Genomic DNA, 24,611 nt, shown 5'->3' on the forward strand with positions numbered 1-24,611 from the left:
ATACAGTTCAGCTTTGAGATATGTACTATATTTAAAGCATATCTAAACCCCAAAACAAAAATCCTCCTCTATGGAGTGGTCATGCTTCACTAGCTAGTGGATCAATGACCTGGGGCAAGCAAAGGACCTGTGTTGGTGGACTTTTTGTTCTTGTGAAAAGTTTTTTAACATGCAAGTCTATAGGAACGTGAAACGTACTTGAACCAGGTCAACTATAGGTCAATGCACATATCAAAGGATTCCAAATGATCTATGAACAATCTCAAACTTTATTTTCTACCGATCTGCTCAGAACAATTTCTCCCCCTACTGAGCACCAATAAAACCCCTTTACATAAGCATTCTTCTTTTTTTCTAACTACCGAGTTTAGATATTCTTCTCCCGCATGCAGGAGTTACGTCATTCCCACCTGCCCAGTCTGCCACCCCAACCAAACCGAGGACAGGGCAGTGTGAATAAAAAATAAAGTTTATTTAATTCTAGAGGGGACATTGCATGTTTCTTCCTGGAATAAAGGACCTAAATGGTGACAGTTTTTTATGTTGTTAGTTTCACTCTGCTTTGAACCTAAAGTGTAAGATCTCTGTGCTGTGGGCAGCAAGGTGGCTCAGGGGTTAGCGGATTGGACTTTGTAGAACTAGGTCCCAGGTTCAAATCTTGGCCAGGGTTCTATCTGAATAGGTTGCAGGTTCTCCCTGTGTTTGCTTGGGTTTCCTCCCACATTCTAAATACAGTTAGATTAATTGAATGTACTAAAGATATATGACTATGGTGGGGACATCAGAGTGTAAGTCTCTTCGAGGGACAGCTAGTGACAAGATGAGCAATGAAACTCTGCGTAATATGTCAGTGCTATATAAATACTGTATAATAAAAATATATTCCTTTTGAATATATATATTTTATTCTTCCGAGTTACACTATACCAGACTATGTACTGCATATACAATATGTAGGCTTAGTCTTTTCATTATGCCTAACATTCAACATGGCGCACTATGTGTGATAACTGGATATATTATCCATCCCAAAATGTCCCTAACTTTTTCAAGTCCCAAAGTTAGGAGGGACGGTGGAGATCAGCTTACCTTTCCTATGAGGATTGTATTGCTGGGATTCTTGTATTCTCTCCACTGTCAAACATTTCTGAAATGACAACCATAGCACTAAACTACCACCTAGTGGTCAATCTATATACTGCATTGCATTTGCCTGTGATATCCAGAGCCATCATTCCAATTAAACAGACTTTAAAATGGGCAGCCTGGGCTCTTATAATTAAATTCTTTGACAAAAAACAAAATTAAGGTCTATTTATGGTGTTATTTACATTAGGTGTATTTGTGTGCTGTATATCTAAATATATATATCTATATATATTTATATATAAATAAATCAGTTCAGATTAATCATCTATTTAAAAACAATTTATACAAAGTGCATGTACAAAGCCAAATTTACATTTTGTTTCATTGTTAAGCCAGCTACTAATAGTGGTCAGATCCAATCTGAATCATTTGTGAATTGAGTCGAAAGTATTCGAGACTTTGATTCTCAGTTCTCCTGCTGGAGATAAGAAATAAATAGTGATCTCCAAATCTAGTTCAAGTAAACTTTAAAATTCCAACTCAGGATTTTTGCCCCTTTTTGAATTGCTCAACTGATGTAATCGAATTCAGTCTTATTCTGCACCAGTTTCAGCACCCTGAAGCGCATATACCGTAATAAAGCACACACAAAAAAAAAACTTGGCCTTTCTCAGGAAATCTTAGTGATTGATCACCATTCATGCAGCAAAAGAAATCGGATTCTAGTTGAAATCCCCTTGTTTAGCTTAGCAACACACAAATTCACAACTGGCCACCTCCTTTTACTTCTTTACACTGAAGACATTTGCAGTATGTTTCTGTTTGTTGTCCTGCTGCACAATACATTTGGGGCCAATCACACGTCTACCTGTTGGTATTGCCGAATGGATAAGAATCTGTTAGCATTTCTCAGCATTGAGGGCATCATTCATCCGGCCCAAATCCCCAACTCCATTTGCAGAAATGCAGCCCTAACATTTCAAGGAACCTCCACCATTCTTCACTGTTGCCTGCACTCATTGTCCAGACCTTTGGTGAATAAACTGCTTTTTGCTAATGCCAAATATTTCAAATTTTGAGTAATCAGTCCAGAGCACCTGCTGCTATTTTTCTGCACCCACCTTAGTTTGTGTGTATAAATAAGTGCCTTGGCCTTGTTTTCACAATTCTCCCATGAAGACCTCCTCTGGCCAGATTTCTTCAGATGGTATATGGATGTAAATGGGACTCTCAGGTTCCTGCCCGATGGCTCTGCTGGACATCCTCTGATTTGGAAGGGAAATACGCATGATGTGTCTTATCTACCCCACTAAATTTCCTTTGCTGACCAATGTGTCAACAGTCCTCAACGTTACCGATTTCTTTCTTTTTTTGTGATTCTTCAAAATAAGCTTGAACAGCGCATGTTGAACCCTCAGTCTGATTTGAAATCTTTTCCAGGGAAAGACCTTGCTGTAGTATAAAAACGTTCTCTTGTTGCTGTGAGTCTTGGCGTGGTGTATGATCTGTGATATGAAACTCTTCCACAATCTCACCTTGGCAGCAGAACAGAGTTTGGCTGTTCCTCATCCAGGCCTAAGCCCCCTGCACAGCTGTTTTTGTTTCACTCATTGACAGCATACAATCTCCATATGACAATGATGATCATTAGAACCTGCTTGGTATAATTGGTATACACCTGACTAGAATCCTACAAAATCCCAACACTATGGTGGTGTACCGTATAAAACTGATGCTAATTTGAATGTAAAGGGTAGTTACACCCAATATTAATTAATTTGATTGTTTCTTTGTTAGCTCATTTTCACAAACTGAACAGAACAATTTCAATTTATATTTGTTAAAGTGTTCTTACTATACAGCATTTTTTACACCTGCCTAAAACATTTGGACAGTATTATATATATTGCAGTATGGTAGTTTTAACATTCTTGTATCACAGACAACACAACATGTGAAGAAACATGTGCAGCTAAAACTATTTTTTCCTTTCAATGAGCTATGTAGTGGCATAGTTTCTCAACCTGGCTTCCTCCAGAAGTAGGTAGGGGTTCCTTGATCAATTTGTACCTCTAAGGTCAGTTAAGTGGCAATGGTCTCTTTGGCCATCTGTAAGAATTATTCTTTCCACTGGCCACTACAAAAATCTACTGTGAGCTGTGCATATATTAATTATAGTAGAGGTTCCCCGATACCCTAAAAGTTATTTCAAGGGTTTCCCCATGTTAAAAAAGAAAGGCTGCCATAGAGTGTCACTTGACTGACAGATCCAAATCTATTGACATCTCAAACCAAGATGGCGGCACCCAGCAGGATTCTCTGGGTTTTTACACAAGGCAGGCTTTTTACGGATAAATAACATGCATTAAATTCAAACGAAACATATAGTCTGGTGACGTTAGGAGGGCATTGTACTGTAGAAAAACAATGCCCCCTAGAGATTTCCCTGTCAGTGCCAAGCTAGAGCACATCTCTTCCAGGTTATTCTTTTGTCGGAGACCCACATATGTGATGTCATGCCTGATTTCCAGAGTGACCTTTTCGCAAGCTTGAGCATATGGCTACAGGTAAGCAAATGAGAAAAGATGCTATTTAAGACGTCAGGGCAGAGCATGAGATAATGACAAGTTGCCAGAATTATATGTCAGTTTGCCATATTGCATTTTAAAGGACAACTTTGACTTGAAAAAAATATACTCCATAGCGTTTTAACTCCTCCAACGTCCCCATCGCTGTGAATTAGAAGCGCCCCTGGTTTAGTGCCAGTGAACATTACAGCTCTACTGTACTTTCAAGATTTGGAAAGTGAGAGTAAGGCTATTCTTGTCTGATAATCACCTCAGTGCTGATACCGGAAGACTATCTGGTGTGTGCACAGCGCATGTCAACTGTCCCAGCAGATCCATGGACAATGCACAATCGTAACGAAAGTAAAGAGGAGAGACCACAGTGGGGTGCAGCTCCGTCGTTCTCCCCCTCCCCTCTCCATAGAGCAGAACAGCAATGTACGAACAGCGTTCATTCATGTATCGTGCAGTCTTTTGTCGTTGGAAAGAACCATGAAATATCCTTTCCAACGACAATTATTGGACATGTTTATGTAGCCATTTGTACAACCTCTTCTCTCCTAACACGTCACTGGCCATTCATAAAAAAAAGGCGTTTTGTGTTTGGTCAAGGAAAGGTGGATCACTAATTGAGTACCAGAAGTACTGTGGAGCTGTTTGGTGGCACTAAACTCAATGTCCCTACTAATTCACAGTGATAGATATTGGAGGAGGTAACTTTTTATGCTAAAACTATTATTTGATACTAACTGGAGTTGTTCATCAAGCTGCAAATCCTTTAGGGTCAGGAAAAAATACATTTTAGTCTCTGGGGTTTTGATAAACTTTTGCTATAAAAAAAATTTTTCTCTTGCATTTCTGAAATATTGATGGGGATACATAGTCAGCTTAGTTGCAAACTGTGGAATAAATTTTATAGGCCCAATATAAAAAGAAGCCTATGATGGTGTCTGACACTTGGATTAAACCAACAGATTCTGCTTTGCCAAGCAACCTGCTTTTAACCAGCTCATTGATCTCTTATTTACCTATTTGATATAAGAGGATGGGGCAGCACTTTTTGATAAACGATGGTTGGTTATAGATTGTCATGGAGTGAGTATATTTCACATTATATAATCAGCATTTGTGCTAAACCTAAATTATAGATTGATGTTATCTGTACTTCGGTGCCCTCAATGGAAAGCAGAAGTGTTGCATTCCTTTTCTTGCACTTTAAAAAGGGCAAAATCACAAAGCAATATTAAAAAAACATCATCTTTTAAAATGCTCACGAGGCTTCAATAATTACAGATTAAAAGCTAAAAATGTAGCAAGTCACTCACAGGAGACAGCTCTTGTTCATACAAAATGTATGAAACTTTGCTTCCTAGCTATTGACTACCCCACAACACAAAATTGTGCGAGCAACTGTTTTCTGCAGCCAGTATAACTTACAGTGCAGAATGGATAGTAGAAGTCACAAGACGATGGCTGCCCTGTGAGTATAAAATACTTACAGTTCTCCTTTGGTACTCAAGAGTGCAAACCCAAGAATCTGTACCTTTTTAAAGAAAGCCTTTGCGTGTATCTGGGGGGCTGCCATTGCTAACCAGGCCCTATGAAATTGCTTATTGTCTGACCGAGATTGATCTGCATTTGGAGTCACTAATCTGGAAGAAATATTAACATAAGGCATTCTGACACCAATTTACCCCATGCAAGTTCTAGCTTTGTGAGACAAAAGGCAGCTCCCACATTGGTGAAATGCGTTTTGTCACTTTATGAAGTGTGAATTATGTGTTCTATGTAATCCAGCAGAAAGAAAAAAAGCATAGCTGACAAATGAAGCCTGAAATTCAGAGCTGAACTGTCACATGAAAGAGGAAGTTTAGAAGACACAATAGTTTGGGACAATCAAAAATTATTTGTCCGTGCTTGCATGGATAAAACACACGTTCTAAATAGGTTTTTCTTTTTTCCAAACATAACAACCTCTATTGTTTTCATACTTCTGCACAAAAGAAAGCTGGGGAAAAAAATGAGTAAGAGATAACACCTTTGACCGAACTCTCAAGCTGTGTGTACAGACACTAGATTTTCATTCCCCAGATGTTTGTGATCGTCTTGAAAATCTGTACTGCTGTGTTGGATCGCTTATATGACGGGCAGCTAATGATCACTACTGGGGAGGAAGCAGCGGCTTTCCCTCCATCAGACAACACAGCTCTCATTTAATCTGCTGTCACTGTAAACAATCATTATTGCATGTCTGTATAATCAAGGCAACCAAACCTGGTTTGGGAGAGGGGAAAGAGAAACATTTCCTAAGTAACCTTCACAATTGTGTGTTGGGCCACTTCAAATAACTTATGCATAAACTTAAAAAAAACACAATAATTATATAAACAAAATATAGAACTGTTTTACTATTTTCTCTACAGATGCTATTAGACTTCTTTGGCAGACAGTACAGTCAGGATTGCCACCTACAGCTGAACAAACAATGAAGCAGCAGTTCAATGACAAGGTTATCCCCGGTATTCTCTCCTCTTGATATTTAAGCAGTCAATAACCTCTCGCAGTCGCCTCTTGTGCAGCCTTTTCAGATGACTGGTCTTTATAACAATAAATGTGGCCACTAAATTAGGCAGCATTTCCAAATGATAATAAAAAGAAGTTAGATTAACCTCCCTAGCGGTCGGCTTAGTTCAGTATTTTTGAATGTCAAAGCGGTACATTGTTTTGCATGGTAATTTGTTGTTTTATATTGTAGGCCTGTAATTCTTAGGAATAACTCACTGAAATCTGTGCAAACAAGGGTCTAAGAAATGTACCAAGAAAACTAAGTGCAATACATTTTAGTTATTACATATAAAAAAAGCATCTTGAAATTCAGTCAGGTATAGAGATCAAGTATAGTGATCATAGGAAAGTATGAGCAAGCCAAAGAGAACGAGGAAGAGGGTTCAGAGAGTGCGGTCAGTGTCAGAGAAGTCATGACACGTCATGTGTGTTTGATGAGGTTATCAGTGAAAGTCATTAGTAGGTCAATGGAGGGGAGAAGGGAGTGACTAGGGGTTGAATTAAATTCTAAGGTGAAATGGAAGCCAATATTGAGAACTGCAAAGAAAGGCGTCAGAGGAGGAGCGGAGGGAAGGATGGATGAGTCTGGCTGCAGCATTCATAATAGATTGTAGAGGAGAGAGTAGGGTTAGTGGAATACCAGAGAGGAGGAGGTTACAGTAATCCAGACGAGAGATAGGAGTGTGTACTAGAATTTTGGTGGTCTCTGGGGAGCGTATTTTGGAGAAGTTACGCAGGTTACAGTAGCAGGACCTGGAGATGTATTGAATGCAGGGTATGTGTCTACAATCTCTACAAAATCTGCTTCCAAAAATTTTTGGTTTGTAACACCAAACATTTTTCTGATGTACTGATGTTGATTTGATCTTGATTAGTTACAGGTTTTCCATTGATACAAACCATGTGAAGGTGTTAATATTATTCTGAATTATATTTTCATCTTCTGTCAATATACATGACAAGCTTACAAGGTTAACAGCACAAGTACAGCATACCAGTATAAGTGCAAGCAGTGCACTGGACAAAGCTGTGGGATACAGTAATTTGTGTAAATTTCCTGCCAGGTCACACTCCTCAGAACATTGCCGCCACCACACACGCATAGACCTCATTGATCACACCAGGGATGCAAGATCAGGGCATACAGATGCTGGGCGGGCATTGAAGGGACCAGGTAAGCCCTTTACAATGCCACCCCAGGTGTGGCTCCAGGTTACCGCTTTTGATACTAAAAATTAACCCTGAGCCACATTTGGGAATACCGCTAGAGGGGTTATTGGCTGCATTAAAAAGTAATGCAGCAAAGTGGAAACAATTCATTTTGTGGTTTATGCCCATACAATAACTTTAAAACAAGGTCTCACTAACATGTAGTTGCATGCATTGTGGAGAAATTCATCTTCAAAGTTCACAGCAGAAAACTTGAGGGTTTATTCTCTCATTAACTCAGCATAAAACGGCCGCTCCCCAATTCTTCACTCAGCAGCAACTTAGCAGTTCAGCTTTTCCCTTCCAGCAAAACTCAGCAGCATTCGAGTCTTCTAACACAGAGCTCTGGGTAGTAAAGCAGAGGTAACAAAAGGAGGAATTTAACAATTTCATTACTTTTGCTGTGCTGGGAATGATTATCACATTTCTTGATATATCTCCTAATTAGAGAAGCATTTCCAAATCTGTAAACTAAACAGTAATCAAAACAGCAAGTAAAAATGTGAAAGTCTCCATACAAATCACTTCATTTACGTAAATGTTACAACAACTGAAAACAATTTCAGCATAAATTCAAAAAACAAATTGGCATGAACGGCTGTTATTCCAGGCACTTTAAAAGATCATATTTTATTTACTGTATAAGAAAAAGCTAGTATACAGAGGGAATCTGATAACTGCAACAATTGTTACCACCTCATTTTTGTAGCCTTCATTTACCCATCCACCAATAAGGCCGCGTGCCATGGCCCCCCTGTTGCGCTGCTTCTGTCACCACTGTGTGTACAGGTCCCACTTGCAGCAGGGAATGAGATGGCCCATGAAGCATCAATCCATTCTATGAACAACTATGGAAGAAATGTGACAGGCAAACAGCGCTCAAACATTAATGTGCTAAGCCACATAATTTTACATACATGTATAATTAAAAAAAAGAAAAGAAATTAGCGTTTTGCAGTTTAGTTTTTTTTTTGTTGCAGAAAACCTGTAGCTGCAAATGTGCGTGTGCAACTATTGTTTTAAACAGACAGTCTTGATTGCGTTTGAGCCTATACAGAAGACAGTACCAGGACAAAGCAATGACCTATGTGAAGACAAAGGGTCGCTGCACCAAAAAAAAAAAAAACAGATATTTCAGTAATGGTCTGCAGACAACATTTTGCTGCTGGAGCTCCCACCTCTGCCAAGGTCTTCCCAAAAAAAAAGGAGGTTCCATCTCAATGTCTGTGCTTAACTTTAATAATGTATAGTTAGACAGTTTTGTTATTGCACAAACAGCTGATATACAGATTTCTACAAAGATAACTGCAGAAATCTCTCAACCCAAGTCTCAGCATCCGTCCACATTGTAATGCAATCTTGCTCATTTGATGCAAAGAGTACATGCTCAGTAACCTATAAGGAAAATACATTGGGGGAGGGAACCTCAATTCCTTGTGGCAGTGGTGTGAAATCTCATTAAGGGACCATGCTGCCTAACACCCTTGACCTATGCAAAAATTTGTTAGGGTACTAAGCCCTGCAGTGTCTTAACCAAATCTGAAACATCAGTATTGGTTGGACTGATTCTTTAAAATAAAGAATGGAACCCAATAATTGCAATTGCAAACAATTCACATTAAAAAAAACAATGGAGAACAACTGAGCCACTGGTATATGCCAAATGTTAAAAAATAATGCTATATGTGCCACAACAAATGTGGGTCACAGTTCACTGTACGTTCTCACTTTTAGCCCTGAGAAAATCAGAGCCTGAAATGCATCATGGACTGGGTTTGACGTCTGTTATACGACCAAAATATTTAGGAATTTCTTAAACTATACAACTGGAACTATGTACACACAATTTGATGGAATGTTTTCCCCATCCCAAGCATGGCTTCCAGAGACCATGTGACCATTTACACTAAATACTTCCAAGATTTAAAATTCTGATTATGACAAATTTACAAGAAAAAAAGGCATTAGCACACAGCAGCTTAAAAAAAACAAACAAGAAAAATAAAATGAACAAAGTTTAACTGTGTAAAAAGTGGAGAAATGGAGAGAGCTATTTGAAATTTGGTGACTGAAAGGCCCTTCCGTGATAATTCCGCTAATTTGTAAACCATCTTGTGGGATTCTGTAGAGAAACTTGAGGCAAACAAAACCCATGTGCATCTGGCGGTGTCTTATCTCCATCACAACTGATCTAGGCCCTCTAGCCGTGTTTTGAGATGCACAAATTTAAGGAGTAGTGTGATGCCAATATGGCAATAAGTATTTGAATTCTCTCATCAAGCTGTCTTGAACCAGCCCGGGTCCTGCATACAATTCAATGTCTTTATGCGAACAGTCAAAACAAGCAAAAGGTAAAATTACTGAAAAAAAAATGTCAAGCAGAGACAACTGGTTTGACATAGAATGAACATTTCAGTCCCATAGGTTTATTTTGTGAAGGTGGCCACTACGGCCCATAGGATTTCATTAGTGTTTGGCTTTGAAGCCTCAACTTCTGGGTCTAGATCGAGCAGCTGCCGGACCCTCTTCATAGCCAACTCGTACTGGTCATCCAACAGTGGGGCGAAGGCATTCTCGATGACGTCGGAAGAATGGGCTAAATAGATCAGGGCCAGCAAACGTTTATCCATACGATGAGGATCCTTCACCCACTTGTCAAGCACAGCTTCCTGAACCCTCTTGATGAGACGCTGCTTGATGTTGTTGTTGGTGAGTGGGTGTGTGGTCATGTCAAACAAGAGGAAGTTTTGCTTCTCGGTTGTCAGAACACCCTTTTCTACAAGATTTTTCGCCAAGCGTTCACGCACATTTCGTAACTGAAAGTGAAGCTTTAGAGGGTTCCAGGTCTCACCTTAAATAATAATAAAAAAAAAAATATATATATATATAAGCAAGAGTGAGCCTAAACATTTAGGAGCATCCTCAACATTCTTCTTCTAGCCTGAATAAAACTGGACAATATATATATATATATATATATATATATATATATATATATATATATATATATACATACACACACACACACACCAATACACACAGATACATATATATACATACATACACACACACACTATATATACACACACACAGGTAGTCCCTGGGTTACATACGAGATAGCGACTGTAGGTTTGTTCTTAAGTTGAATTTGTATGCAAGTTGGAACAGGTACATTATTTTAATAAATGCAATTAGGACAGATGTTTGTCTCTAACATGTTATTAGGCAGAGTGGTTTCAGTTGCTGTATAAAATCCTCAATGTGAGCTAATCACAAATAAAGCAAAAAAAAAAGCCTAGACATTCAATAACTTCTGGAACAAGCTGTGCTTCAATATGTAAAAAGAAACAACTGCAGAGTTTGTCTTGGTCATTAAAGAGTTACAAGAGGTTGCAGAAAGAGCTCAGTCCCAGTTGTGTTTAGCAAAATATTTCTTCTGCAAGTCATGCAAACCGCCCTGCTCCAAGCCTCTGTCCTGCATGGAGGGAGGATGGAAGCCCTCTTGGTATATAGGAGTCCTCCATATGTCACTAGACCTAGTATGTAGAAATATAGATTGTATGGAATTTCCTGTACACTAAAATTTTACTCGAGTGGATCCAGAAGGATATCAAAGATTTTATGGGTGACGCATCAAGTGCCGGTACATAAACACTTCAAATATGTAAGCAAGCAGCATCACAACCAATACCACCTATGTGGTAAAAATGTAATGTAAAAAATGTGCATTGAAGGGGGTAAAAAAAAATTATAAACGTAGCTTTGGGCTGGCAATGCATGTGACCATGGTATTTGAACTGTCCAAGGCTCAGACAGGAAGCTTGGTACATTATAGGAGGAGCACACATATTTGAAGATAAACTTAAACATATGCAGTTTTCTCCCCAACCCCTCTTAACCAGGCGCACCACCTGGCTGTTATTTGGTGCTTACTGAAATGTTGGGTCACAATAAGGAGGCACTGGACATTTGGGGCATAATACAAAGACAATGAAAAAATGGGACATACTGAGAGGGTGGTCATTAGAATAGTGGAACAAAGTATAGGGGTGTGGTAGAAAGCTAAAGGGGTTACTGAATTCCTATGGTATGCTAACTGGGAAAACTGAATTTGTCATGTGTTGCTCCACTCACATGTTCTTCCCATCTAGCAGGAAAAAATTTTTGGGAGAAAACTGTCAATATGTTTAAAAAGAATTTAGTGCCAGATAGAATCAAATAAATACCCAATAAATAGAACTGCCCTAATGTGTTATATTTATTTAGCCCCTATGGACGTGTTTATAAACATACCACTGAGAAGTTCAATCCAACTCTGTACGGTCTCTGGAGTCGGCGTTTCCTTAATGTGTTTTAAGGCTTCGTCCAGCATGACATCCCCTGTCGGAGCATCAGATTTGCAAACAACCTGATAAAATTAAGAATTTTGTCAACAATTTTAATTGTAAACTGTACAAAACTTCCCTTAAAGGGATTTTCAATGCTTGTTTGAGATCCCATCATCTAAATAACACAAAAAGAAGTCAAAGGCACACTAAGAAAAGTTACAATTCTATTCCAAATGCAGCACACTCTCACGGTCTAATGAAACATTACTAGAATGTCTGTAGAAGAGGTATTTTTCACCAGTGTGCATATGTATCAGAAAGTTAGTAACAATTTAAACTACTACATCCAAAACAACAGACATGATACCAACAATGATCTAACAAAGAAAACCATCAACTTAGGCTTAACCTTTACCCTCAAATAAACCTTAAAGAAAGCTAAGGCTACACAGACATATCAAACTCTGATATGGGGAGATTTAAACAACTTCAGGCAGTACACATTTCTCTCCAGCATGGAAAAGGACATCCAAACATGGGTTTTAACCAAATGCTTTTTTTTTTTTTTAAATTAGGGCTTAGAAGATATCAAAATAAATAAAAATGTAAAAACGTACAATACTACATAGGAGTCTATACATGTGAAGAATATTTCATACCTTTCTTGCCAAGAGACTTTTACGTCTCATGCCACCAGCTTCCAGGGCAATTCTACCTCGAAATGCTAGTTCAATTAACATGCACCCACGTAGACCAGCAGAAATGCAGTCATTCCAGAAGGATGTGTAACCCTGAAAAAGAAAGTTTTCACATTTTATTCAGCCACTTCAACATTCAGCAACAGATATGAATTGTATTTACAAACTAAAATACATTTTTAACACTCTCTATTCATGAAAAAAAAATATTTTTAAACGTTAAGTGAGGCAGGTATACAAGTTTACAGTTAAAACAAAAATAAAGTTCTACTTTGAGGAAAATGTGATCAGGCAGATCATTATTATAGATTGGGACAGGCGATGTCCCTTCTGCAATAATCCCCTTTACATGTCTGATCTCTCCGGGCTATCTGGCAAAAATCTGAGCATTCACAGCGTCAGTTTTGATCACCAGAATGCTCAGCAATGAATGAACTCCCAGAGTTATCCTGGCTCAGCCAATCTAGATCAAATGCTGGCCCATTGTAAAGCTACGTACACACTTCCAATTATTATCGTTGGAAAACGAACGACGAACGATCCTGCACGATATATATGAACGATCGTATAACACCGATCCTGCACATAGAGGTAACGACACGATCGTTCGTAGATATTGTACACACAATAGATACGATCGTTTAAGCGATAGAGGAACTATGTGCACGACAGGAAAGTGAACGAACGTTCGTTCATTACGCATGCTCAGCCCATGGACGATCAACGAACGACCGTACACACGAACGATGTTCAACGATCGTCGTCCAATCCGATCCGCCGGTCCGGTCGTTTGTTTCCAACGAGTTTCCTCGTTCGTCGGCGTCGTTGGTTACTTTTTTACGAACTATTTTTTGCCCAATCGATCGTTCGTCGTTCGATTGGAACGATAAAAATTGGAAGTGTGTACGCACCTTAAGTTTACACTACTACTCGCCACAATCTGAGACCACAGGGGTCATTAGTAAACAAGAGCAGCATTGGATGAATGCTAGAAGCTTATGACTAACAAAAGACAGCAATGTCACCAGAAAACTGCATGGGGGTCCGCATCACTTGTAGTCCATGCAATTGCAATGAGGAGAAAAAGGTGCGAAAGTTCAGTCTTTTCCATATGTGCCTGGGAGAGTGTCTATCACTGGTTACCTCACATGCTTCAGAGTGGTTCAGAAAAGGAGGGTAGGATACATGCAGATATCAAGTCACCAGTGTGACATATTCTAGTGCCTGAAAAACTAGCTTTCCGCACAGCCTCTGCCCACATTTCTGCTGCACTTAGCATTACAGAATATCATTTTTAGGATTTATATGGTTATCCTAGACATTTTTTTTTTTATTCAATTAAACAGAACCTATAACTTTTTATGTTTTCGAAAATTATGTGGAAAAAAAAATACATGCAAATTTAGATCATATCAAATCCCAAAACAAAGATGTAAGATGCAGCTTACAACTTTTCTTTTATCATGGTGTTTATCATGGTGTTTATATCAGTAACACATTTCCTGCTGTCCCAGGGTGACAACACTCACTATATACTGTAACAGTGTAGCAGAAATGGGTCAGGACTACTGAAACCTTCCCCCTCCTTCCTTCATTCATAAAAATATGTGTGGAGCACAGCAGTAAAAGCAACTAAATGCAAGGGAACAAAATGTTTAACACTTTTTCTGAAAGGAGCAGTGTTCATTTGAAGCAGACAGTAAGAAAATTACACATTCCTTCACTTTCTCTGCAGATTTGCCAGGCTTGAAAAACTTTATCCTTATTATGGGATAATCCAGTGCCAAAAAACATTGTGAAAGACTGAGCCAGCATTTTAAAATGTTCTCTGATGGCTATGCCCAGCCTTCCTACACCATCAAAGAGGGCTTATTCTCACAGGGGCTGAATACATTTCTACATCTAGTTGTGTATATATCCCAAAGTACAATTTCTCTCTTTTTAAAACAATCTCTTGGACTAGAAGCTTGGCTTCTTAGAATGGCAATATCCTAGTAATTTCCTGCAGACTGTGGAACAGATGCACACCAGACAAATACAAAGTAGGAAGACTCAAAGAGAAGAACATGATTACTTATATACAACAATGAAGTCTCCTACTCACCAATCTGACTGAAAAGGGGAGGGAAGTGTGAAGTAGGAATCAGGAAGGGAATTCTAGCAAAAGTAAACTTAATTGAAGCCCCCCCCCCAATAATTTTAGTTGTTACAAGCATAGTGAACATATGTGTGTTCCTATTCCTAACACTTCTAAATGATATTTATAGTTGTAGGCCATATGTAAATGTACGGAAATAAAGATGTGTAGCTGGGTGCTCTGCTAACTAGCTAATGTGAAATGTGGACGGTAAAAATAAAAGTTTTAAAATTCAGCACCTACACCAATTAGAAATTGGGGCCGCCTATTTAGACTGGACAAGTCTACAATGAGTCGTGTTATGCACCTACCACTTACAAAACCTTTCACAAAGGGCTGACAGCAGTAGTCCAAAAGCGGACCTAAACTTGCACTACCAGATGGAGCATTCAAAAGTGAATCAGAATAAATATTCCTTTTTTTTCTTAAACAGCTTTTGGTTGATTGACAAGCGGTCACCACAATTTCTATGTGGTTTTACCATCTCCAGATGCTTCTTCAACATCCCTCGTTTGCACAAAGCTTTAAAGCTGAACTTCAGGAACAAAGATGATATTCAATGCATTAAACACCAACTAGCCAAAGTACTTTATTATGTCGGAGTAATCCTTACAACAGCCTAACTCAGCACTCCACGGACTTGCAGAATGATGTAAGACAGACATGACTTTAGTTTGCTGCTGCAGCCACAAGCTGACTCCAGCCTGAACAAAGCTTTAAGTAAAAGTACAACTCTAGATATATATACACTACTGCAACCAACCATCCCACACGCATGTTCTCTAACATTCTGTTTGGCATTGGTCCCTTCCTTGCCATAAATATCGCCATGAACACTGAATCTTCATTCTTTATATAAAGAACTACTCATTTCAACAAAGGTGCAGGCAGAGAAAAAAGCAGCTTTGTATTGTATGGAAGATAGAAGGGACGGGGGAGGGGGGGGGGGGGTTGGGGATTTGTGACATTTAGCTTGGGGGGATATATAGGATGATTTTTAATAAGTTACATAAACCTGTGTTCTGCAATAAAAAAAAAAAGCCTGTCAGCAGTCTAAGAAAGCACATCAAAAAATAAATGTGCAACAGAGTGCATTCTCAGTATGCCTTGGTGGCAGAAATAAATACCCATCATGCAAATGCAAAGTAGTTACCCTATCCTGGGCCAATCATGGTAGCTGAAGATGCCAAACCAAAAAGAGGACCAGACAAAGATTCCAGCAAGGGAACTTGAACTGAATGGGAGACTTAAGCTCTACTTTAAAGCTCTGTACATGTCAGATAACATTTGCCCTGAGACAAACGGTCATAGTTATCACAAGTGGAATTCTGACATGGCTATAGTGGTCTGTGGGCGTCATTCATCAATGCACCATGGCGAATTGATAAACAAGCACCATTCACTTTAATGGAAGAAAGCACAGCGGGGTGCCACTCTCATCCTCCCACCACCCCTCCCAATAGAATTTACCAGCACTGTGTGTACAGCACACCTTTATTCATCCGACACTAAAAATAAAAGACTGTCACTGGAAATAGTCATCTCACATCTTTTCGGAAGTCTATAGAGGGCTTAATTTCAATCTTTATCAACACTTATTCAGACTTGCATTGTTTCCTCACACGTAGCTCTGACCTGCGTTATCTTATTTCTATATACACTGTACAATGGAAAGGTACAAAGGTTTAACCACTTTAGGCGTTTACTCCCCTTCCATCAATGCCTGCTTTACTCTCACCATTTCCTCCCCCTTTATATAACACCCATTATCTCCAGATACATCCCTATGCCCTCTCTCCTCTTCTCTTTGATTGAAAAGGAGAAAGATCAATGTATGCTTTCTTCTCTACACATACTCATATACCTGGAGCCACATACTTTGTCTTCTCTTTCCTCCCCTCTGTGTTCATTCTGATAAAAGGTTTTTTTAGGACTGAAAAACAACCAAATTTAGCAATCTGTCTAAATAGTCTGTGGGTGAAACTGCAGGCTACAGTCACATAATAGCATGCTATAAAACCAATATGATTTAAACAAGGAGGCGGTAGGGGTGGGGAGAAGAAGAACAGTACACAATTAAAACTTTGAAGACTGCAATTCTAAATCATCCGAAAAAAACTGTAACAAAACAAATGTTAATATACAGGGTGACCTACAGACAAGACAAGTTATTATAGGGTTAAAGTTGAAATTAGGAGAAAAGTTTTTATGGTGTAACTGGAAGAGGGTTACATTCTAGTGTTTTATTGATGGACCCCTGCTGGGAAAATTTCCCTCACATCCTGCGGAGTCACAGAAATATAGATAATACAGGATTTCTAAATTGATGAGGGTGATTTAAAAAAGCTGACCACATTGGGCCTGTGTTATTCTTCAAAAAGAGCCATTTATTCATATTACATATGAATTAAAACTAAATTTACCATTAAGGGCTTTATTTATAAAACGGGGAATGAGACATTCCCTCGTGGGAATCTTCCCGATCCATGTGTTTTAATGGCAGTAATTGATCCTAATACACACATACATACATTATTTTTTAGCTGTAATATTATTAAGGCAATCATGTATGAGACACTTCTAATGTTGCACTCACCAGGAATTTATCGCAATGTACACGTCGTGTATGCAACTATTATTTTCCATCATTATAGGAAAAAGGTAAAAATAGTGCGAAGCTGCAGATGAGTGAGAAAGTGTAAAGTTTAAGCATACGGAAAAAGTTAAAAGGCCAATAAAAAGGCTTCTAAGCATGCATCCTGTTACTATGGAAAGTTATCCAACACTAAAGAAACAAGCGGAAAGACAAGTTGAACCTTTCTATACATATGGAGGCAAAGTAAAAAAAAAAAAAAAAAAATTTACATGGTAGGTTTAATGCAGTCATAAGGGAACCGTTTTCCCCAAAAATACGACCTACCCCAAAAATAAGCTCTAGCATGATTTTCTGAATTTTTGAGGATGCTCGAATTATAAAAGCTACCCTGCAAATAAGCTACAATATATATTATAACTACAATATATATATATATATATATATATATAGATAACTACAGTGCCCGACACAGATATTTTTGTAAGCTGGGTGGTAAGAAATTCTAGGCGGGTGGAAGCCGCTGAATTGTGACCCAACTCATCAGTAACCACCCAAAAACAGCCGGGTGGTTGCCAAAAAGTGGCGGGTGGTGCGCCCAGCTAAAAGGGTCTGAGGAGAACACTAACCTACATGGACAAGAGGTGCTCATTTAAGGAAAGCACTATTGCTAGACATGGGAAATTGGGGCCAATGGTTGTAAAGGAAATGGAGCCACAAGAAATTCAAGATAGACTACGGGGTTTGGAGAGGTATAATGATGTTCCAGAAGATTATGACGTGACTGAATTTGAATACATTTTTTGTTTAAGTGTCGATTGCTGTTCACAAAAAAACACGACATCGCCTGAAAATAAACCCTAGTGCATTTTTTGGAGCAAACATTTGTATAAGACACTGTCCTATTTACGGGTAAAATGGGGTAATAACATTGACAAATGCAAGGAAGAAAGCGATCTTGCTTCTTTGTTTACAACCCCCCGATAGGGCCATGTTCAGACTGGCAGTGAGGTTCTGGTGGGGTTATTGCTTCCTCATATTACTGATCCTCTGTCTCTGGGGAGATGTGTAGCTTCTAGCCATAGCAGCTCAACAGAGAATGCATAGGGGCGGCAGCGAGAGGTTCAGTCCAATCTGCAGAAGCTGGTTCCTTAAGAAGCGGTGCAAGCAGCAGGCAAGATGCCAGCCAAAGGAAGCCATGAGGATTTGCTTGACTTGTAGCAGGTCAGAACTCGCTTTAATTACTTGCTGGCAGTCATTGTATTTGCATTACATGACAAGTTACTAAACTGGAAATATAAAGAAAAGCTCTACCGGTAAGGAAAGTAGATACTAAATCTTCCACTGCTTAAACTATTTCAGAGAAAAATGCCCGTGAACTCTTTAAAAACCAAACCACTCGAGAATGTCAACCTCCCGATCACCCCTTGCCCAGTATTTCATTCTAATCCTCACATTACCACAGATCACAGTAGTAGTCAACAGGCGGAATCACAGAGCACAGAAAGGTGCTGATTTTTTTTATGAAATAATGTCCAATGATGCACTTTTTACAATATATTCCTACAGGGAAAGGTTTCTTCACTCAAAGCGTTACATCAAAAGGATTCTAATGACATGACTGCTACTGAGGGATTTAAATTCTAGCTGGCAAAGAGATTTAATCTGACTGAATAAATGCCAGCACTACTGGCAGCTCATATGCAGCATTAGGCTCTGGTCAGCCATTGAAATCCTAAGCATATTAGGTGATTTGCAGCAGTGCATGTTACATACATCAGTATCTTGAAGTTCCTTCAATTCTGAATGGAGCCTCAAAACCTCGATGCGTTGCAGGACAGCACAACCCTTGTACTGCAGAAAAGGGTGAAAAGCAGTGTGAGAAAAATGCTGCACATCTGTTTTCTGTGGCAATCTTAAAATGGCTCTTCCACATTGGCATTAAAGAAATACAAGATCTGACTGGGTCCTTTGGCTCAATTGGCTCCTCTCTGATTCACTGGCTTCTAAGTTCAATATGAATGACCTGGGACTAGATGAGCTGTCAGAAAAAGGAAAAATTTGATACAGAAATCTTACAATGCCTTTGATTGCCATTACAGAACCACAGAAGGCAATGCCAGTGCTGCCTGATGCTTCAGACTAGTTGCCCAAAAATATGTTTTTAAAATATCCTGAAAAAGAACACTATACTTGTTGTATTTTTTATGTAACTTTAAAGACTTTGTCATCTTTCAAATGTTATAATTTTAATGTATACCTTATTTTTTTTTTTGATTATATGAATAAAGATTTTTTTGGAAAAAAAATATATATATATTTCAACACTTTTAACCAGGAATACTGGCAGAATGAATAAATATTAAGTTAAGCTATATTCTTCTTCACAGGAATATTGTATGATGAGCTCGGGTTCAAGTGTGTAGCCGACACTTTAACAAATTCTCTACACAAAGAGAAGCCTGTTGGCACTCCATACTTTATTCATAATGTGACATCTATACACGCTGTACTGTTGCCAACAACTTCACACTGGTGTGTGTTCTATAATCCTACCTGAAAGATCGGCCAACTTTGCGGTGTACACTAAAAAAAAAAAAAATGCTCTACAAACTGAAAATGTGTGCCGTTTCCAACCAACTTACAGCGACATCATGAAAAGGGTATTGAAGGAGCAAAAAAAACTAAAGGCCATAAAGAAGCCAATCGAAAAGCCATGATACATTTAGGTTAACTTGGTTAATGTCTGCAGCCTTTAAGGGTTATTAGGGTTCATTCACACTAAATGGAAACCAGAACACACAAATACCTATTTGTGTTAATACACATTGCCTCAAAGCCATAGTGTGAATCAAACTGATTTCATCTAATAGCTACACTGCAATGGCCAACTATACCCGTTTACAATAAAAAAAATATTTATAGGACACCCTGCCTATTACAAATGATTGATCAGACAGACGATGTTACCTGCCTGATTATTATTATTAATAAACTGTATGTATATAACACCAACATATTACACAGTGCTGTACATTAAATAGGGGTTACCAATGGCAGACAGATACAGTAACAGAGAAGGAGGAGAGGACCCTGCCCCGAAGAGCTTACAATCTAAGAGGAAGGGTTAGTAGCACTGGGTTTCTGGCAACAAAGTTGAGCTGGGCATGCACTGTGTTGGCTTTGGTTCTCAGGGAAAACTCAGCAGTCTTGGCTTTACGCATGTGTGCTAGAGATGAAATTACGTAATCTCAGCTAAGCCAAATAAAGATGGCGGCGCCCTGCAAGAGGGCACCCTGTTGGAGGGTGGGTTTAATTAAGCATTAATAGTATGATCAGATTGGCAGTGAGGTTGCGGTGCGATTTTCCACTTCCTCATGCCAGTGAACTGCTACATGCTACCCATAACAATCCAATAGAAAATGAACAGGGGTCAAAGTGGGTGATTCAGAAATTCTCATTGTCACCGGCTATCAAATATGCATCTGCAGTGCAATTTACCGAGCCAAGTGCCAGTCACTGGCAGTACCAAACACTCTCCTAAATGTATATCTCATTATAATGTTAGGTTCCCCCTTGTCCTGTCCCAGTACAATATTGCAGCTTCCCCCCCAGGCAAGTTTAGTAATGCCAGATACCCCCCTTATCTTACTGCTCTGATATAATACCAGGATACCCTGCTCACCCCCTGTCCAGGTATAACAATGTCAGGTCTCCTTCCTTACCTTCTAGTAAAATGGTATAAATAATGCCAGTGCTACCCTCCTTACCTGTCTGCCATGGTATAATAATGGCGTGGGCAGACACCCGACACCCCCCCCCCCCCCCCAACATTTAACCTCAAAATATTATCTGGTCTCCTTCCTTCCCTGGCATAATAATACTGCCCCCCCCCCCCCCTTCATGGTATATCAACAATATTAATAATGCCCCCCACCACCATCCTTCCCTTGTATAATAATAGCTGCCCCCAGCATTCTATGGCATATTAAAAGTCTTGGAATGCCCCTTACTACACTCCAATAATAATGATATACCAGAGAAGGGGTGAGGGGTCTAACAACAAATAATGACCAAGCCCCCTTCTTGGCTACTTGGTATAACAATGGTACCCCTCCCCCTCCACCTGCTCTTATACCAATGGCACCCTCTGCCTGGTATAATAAAAATGGCACCCCCTTGTCACGTCCGGTGTAATAATGGCATCACCCCTCCGTGCTATAACAAGAAGAATATTAGCACCCCCACCCTGCCCTGCTATAATAATGGCAACCCCAGCTCTCACAATATTAATGGCACCCCTACTTACACCTCTGCTAACTATAATAATGCCCCTTACTCCCCTCTTGACCCCCCCTCCCTGCTATAATAATAATACCCCCAACCACCCTGCCATAATAATAATAATGCCCCCCTCCCCCCGGTATGACAACAATCCCGGCCCCCCTCCTCACCTCCCTGTCCTTGAGGCCGAGCAGCAGCACCTCTTCCATCAGGGTTAGCCTGGCCTCCTTGTCCCCTGCCCGCTCATCATCCTCCTGCTCCTCTCGGTCCCGCTCCTGGTCCTCGGACGCCCTCTCTCGGTCGCTGCGGGAGGCCTCGGTTCGGCGCTGCACCAGGCCGGAGTTGCGCTGGGTGATGGTGCTGATGCTGCTCATGGTGAAGGAGCAGAACTCTTCTGACACGGTAGACGAGCAGGGGAGGGCTATCTGGCGGCCCAGTCTCCGCTCATCAGGCCGCGCTCACCCCTCCGGCTTGTACTCTCCGTTCCGCCGGTTCTGTGTGAGGAGAATACAGCTGGTGATCTCCGCTGCTACGCCAAGATGGCGACTACCGCTGACGTCAACGAAGGATGTGGCACTGACACGGCGAGGGGAGGAGCTTAGGGTGCGGGAGGGAGTGACGTCACGGCTAAAGAGAGCGGGAAGCAGAGGCTGTGAGGTGATGTTGGTGGCAAGAAGAGCTCCCACTAATGTGTGTCTGATATCTCTGGAATGACTGCCAACACCAATGCAGTGCCTGTGTCAGAGCCATTCTGTGTGACCAGCAGTGCTTAATTTATTGTAAAAATATCTCTCCTCCACAATCCATTATGAATGCGTCTGCAGTTGAACTCTTTGTAATTCTGTTCATTGGCTTATATTTTACCTGAGAATCAAATCCAAGCTCCTGTGCTTTGCCTTCACATCCCTCCGCAGTTCTTGTCCCACTTACCTTTATAAAAAAATTCTCCCCAGCAGCTCTCCGCTCCTCTGATGATCTGTTAATGGCTTCCTCACTCATAACCTCCTCATATACACGGCTCTAAGACTTTTCTAGAGCCGACCCAACTCTCTGGAATGGTCTTCCTCGTCCAATTCGGCTTGCCCCTACTTTCTGCTCATTTAAAAGATCTCTAAAAACCCAGCTTCTCATATTTGCCTATCTGTCTTCTTCTTACCGTGTTTCCCCGATTATAAGGCATCCCCATTAAATAAGCCACCCCCGATTTTTTATAAAATAATTAAAATAAGGCACTTACCCGTGAATAAGACATCCTCCGATACCTGATCCTGTGTGTGTCTCCTCGATGCTGGCTGCAGTGTGTGTCTCCTCGATGCTGGCTGCAGTGCAGAGCGAAACTGAAAGTAAGAAGCCGGCACACGCGCCCCCGCGATTCTGAACCAGGAAGCGCGCTGCTGATCCCTGCCCTAACGGAGTTACACTTAAGTACCGGTAAGTGAACAGAAGGGGACAGTCAATGGCATAGAGTGATCAGAAGGGGAATATGAATGGCACATGAGTGATCAGAAGGGGACAATCAATGGCACATGAGTGATCAGAAGGGGACAATGAATGGCACATTAAAATAAGACCTAGGGCATATTTTGGCATTTCAAAAAATATAGGAAAGTGCCTTATAATCAGGGAAACAGGGTACGTACTTAAACTCAACATTTTCACTTTACATAAACAGGTAGATAACCCTTATATGTAAAGGAAAAATGTTAATTTTGTTTTGTGGAGAGCCCCCCGGGACCTAATAATCGGACATGCACAGAAGGGGCATGTTTTCTATTACCCTCCCTAGCGGTAATCCTGAGTGTGGGTCGGGGTTATTTTCAGCACCTAAAGCGGGAACCCCGAGCCACACTCAGAGTGGAATTGCCAGGGAGTTTTTATGTTTTACATGGTCCTCATGTACCCGCAGCATCCTCCAGTGGTGCCTGGCATCTGCGTCCCCGGCGTGTGAACGTTGGGGTTGCGAGGCCAGGGAACGCAGATGCGGGCCGGTCAGTGCGGGCATGCGGCTGGATGGCAGGACCAGGCAAGAAATTTAAAATAATAAGTGTTTTTAAATTTACTGTTTTGTTATTTAAAAATACGTATTACTCAGACCGCCAGGGAGGTTAAGGGATGCCTATTTCACACAAGCATAGTGAGATCAGCTCTCTTTTTTTTCCCCTTTACAGCGAGCTACGCTGTGCCAAGAAGACAAAAGAGAAGACTGAAGATGGCGGCGCTCAGCACTTCCTCAGCGCAGGGACCAGCGCCATCGTGGAATCTGCAGTAATAAAAGTGTCATTATTTTGTTTTCAGTTTAGTTCAGCTTTACCTTCCGCAGATCCGTCAATCCCTCTGGAGTTTCCTGGATCAGGTCCCGCGCCGTTGTGTTATCCATCTTCGTCCCAGTGGGGAGAAGGCTCCGGGCACCGACATCATCTTTTTTCGGCTTTTTAGGCTTTTTGCCTACGTCACCCGTTTTCACATGCCTGCTCTGAATGAGAAAAAAATAAGTGCAGATCTCACGCATGTACTTTTTTCCCCATTGAAGAAGCTCCTTCTGCACATGCCCAAGAGCTATATTGTACAGCGCTGTGTAATATGTTGGTGCCATAGCTTAATAATAATAATAATAATGTTACTATACAGTAAAAAGCAATAGGACAACAGTAAAGTGGAACTTTAAAAAAATGACACCCCTACTTCAGCAGAGCTCTTGATCTCTCTGCATTTGGTTAACATTTGGTTTGTGCCCTCCTGGATTCTTTCTTCGTTCCAGCATGGAGGAATCAGTGGATGCTGCCATCGTCATCCGTCGGCTTTTGGCTTCTTCTTATGTCACCCGATCAGGTGACGTTTCATCCTGAAAATGTAAAAAATTACATTGCAGGAAAACCCCTACTGTGCATGCCCAATCTCAAAGGAGCAGCCAGAAGCCTCCTGAGATATGTGACCTAGGTATCCCGGGGGCTTTGGGACTCCTATTCAGTCTTTACCACCACTGAGGTAAAAACTGATGGGTCCTCCGCTTCTAAATAAAAAGGTCTCTGCTTCTATACAAATTTTTACCAATCCGTGGTGCCTGGAAATCCAAAAGTTGTTTCAGTTTAAAAAGTTTCAAATGAAATCTGTGTGTTCTGTTTTTTGTAATAGATTTGAAAA

The 24,611-nt window shown here is 40.3% G+C and overlaps 1 protein-coding gene across 1 annotated transcript; it reads right to left on the reverse strand.

The window, feature by feature from the left end:
• Positions 1–7,939: 7,939 nt before the first annotated feature.
• Positions 7,940–22,032, reverse strand: GOLPH3 (golgi phosphoprotein 3). Its single transcript, XM_072416558.1, has 4 exons — positions 21,641–22,032; positions 12,418–12,549; positions 11,724–11,838; positions 7,940–10,281 (listed from the first exon to the last, which is right to left on the reverse strand). Exons 1-4 carry the CDS (start codon positions 21,842–21,844, stop codon positions 9,857–9,859), a joined length of 876 nt encoding a protein of 291 aa, XP_072272659.1. The 5' UTR covers positions 21,845–22,032; the 3' UTR covers positions 7,940–9,856.
• Between the last annotated feature and the right edge of the window lie 2,579 nt (positions 22,033–24,611).

Source organism: Pyxicephalus adspersus, chromosome 6 (genome assembly GCF_032062135.1).
Source record: "Pyxicephalus adspersus chromosome 6, UCB_Pads_2.0, whole genome shotgun sequence".
Classification (NCBI taxonomy): Eukaryota; Metazoa; Chordata; class Amphibia; order Anura; family Pyxicephalidae; genus Pyxicephalus; species Pyxicephalus adspersus.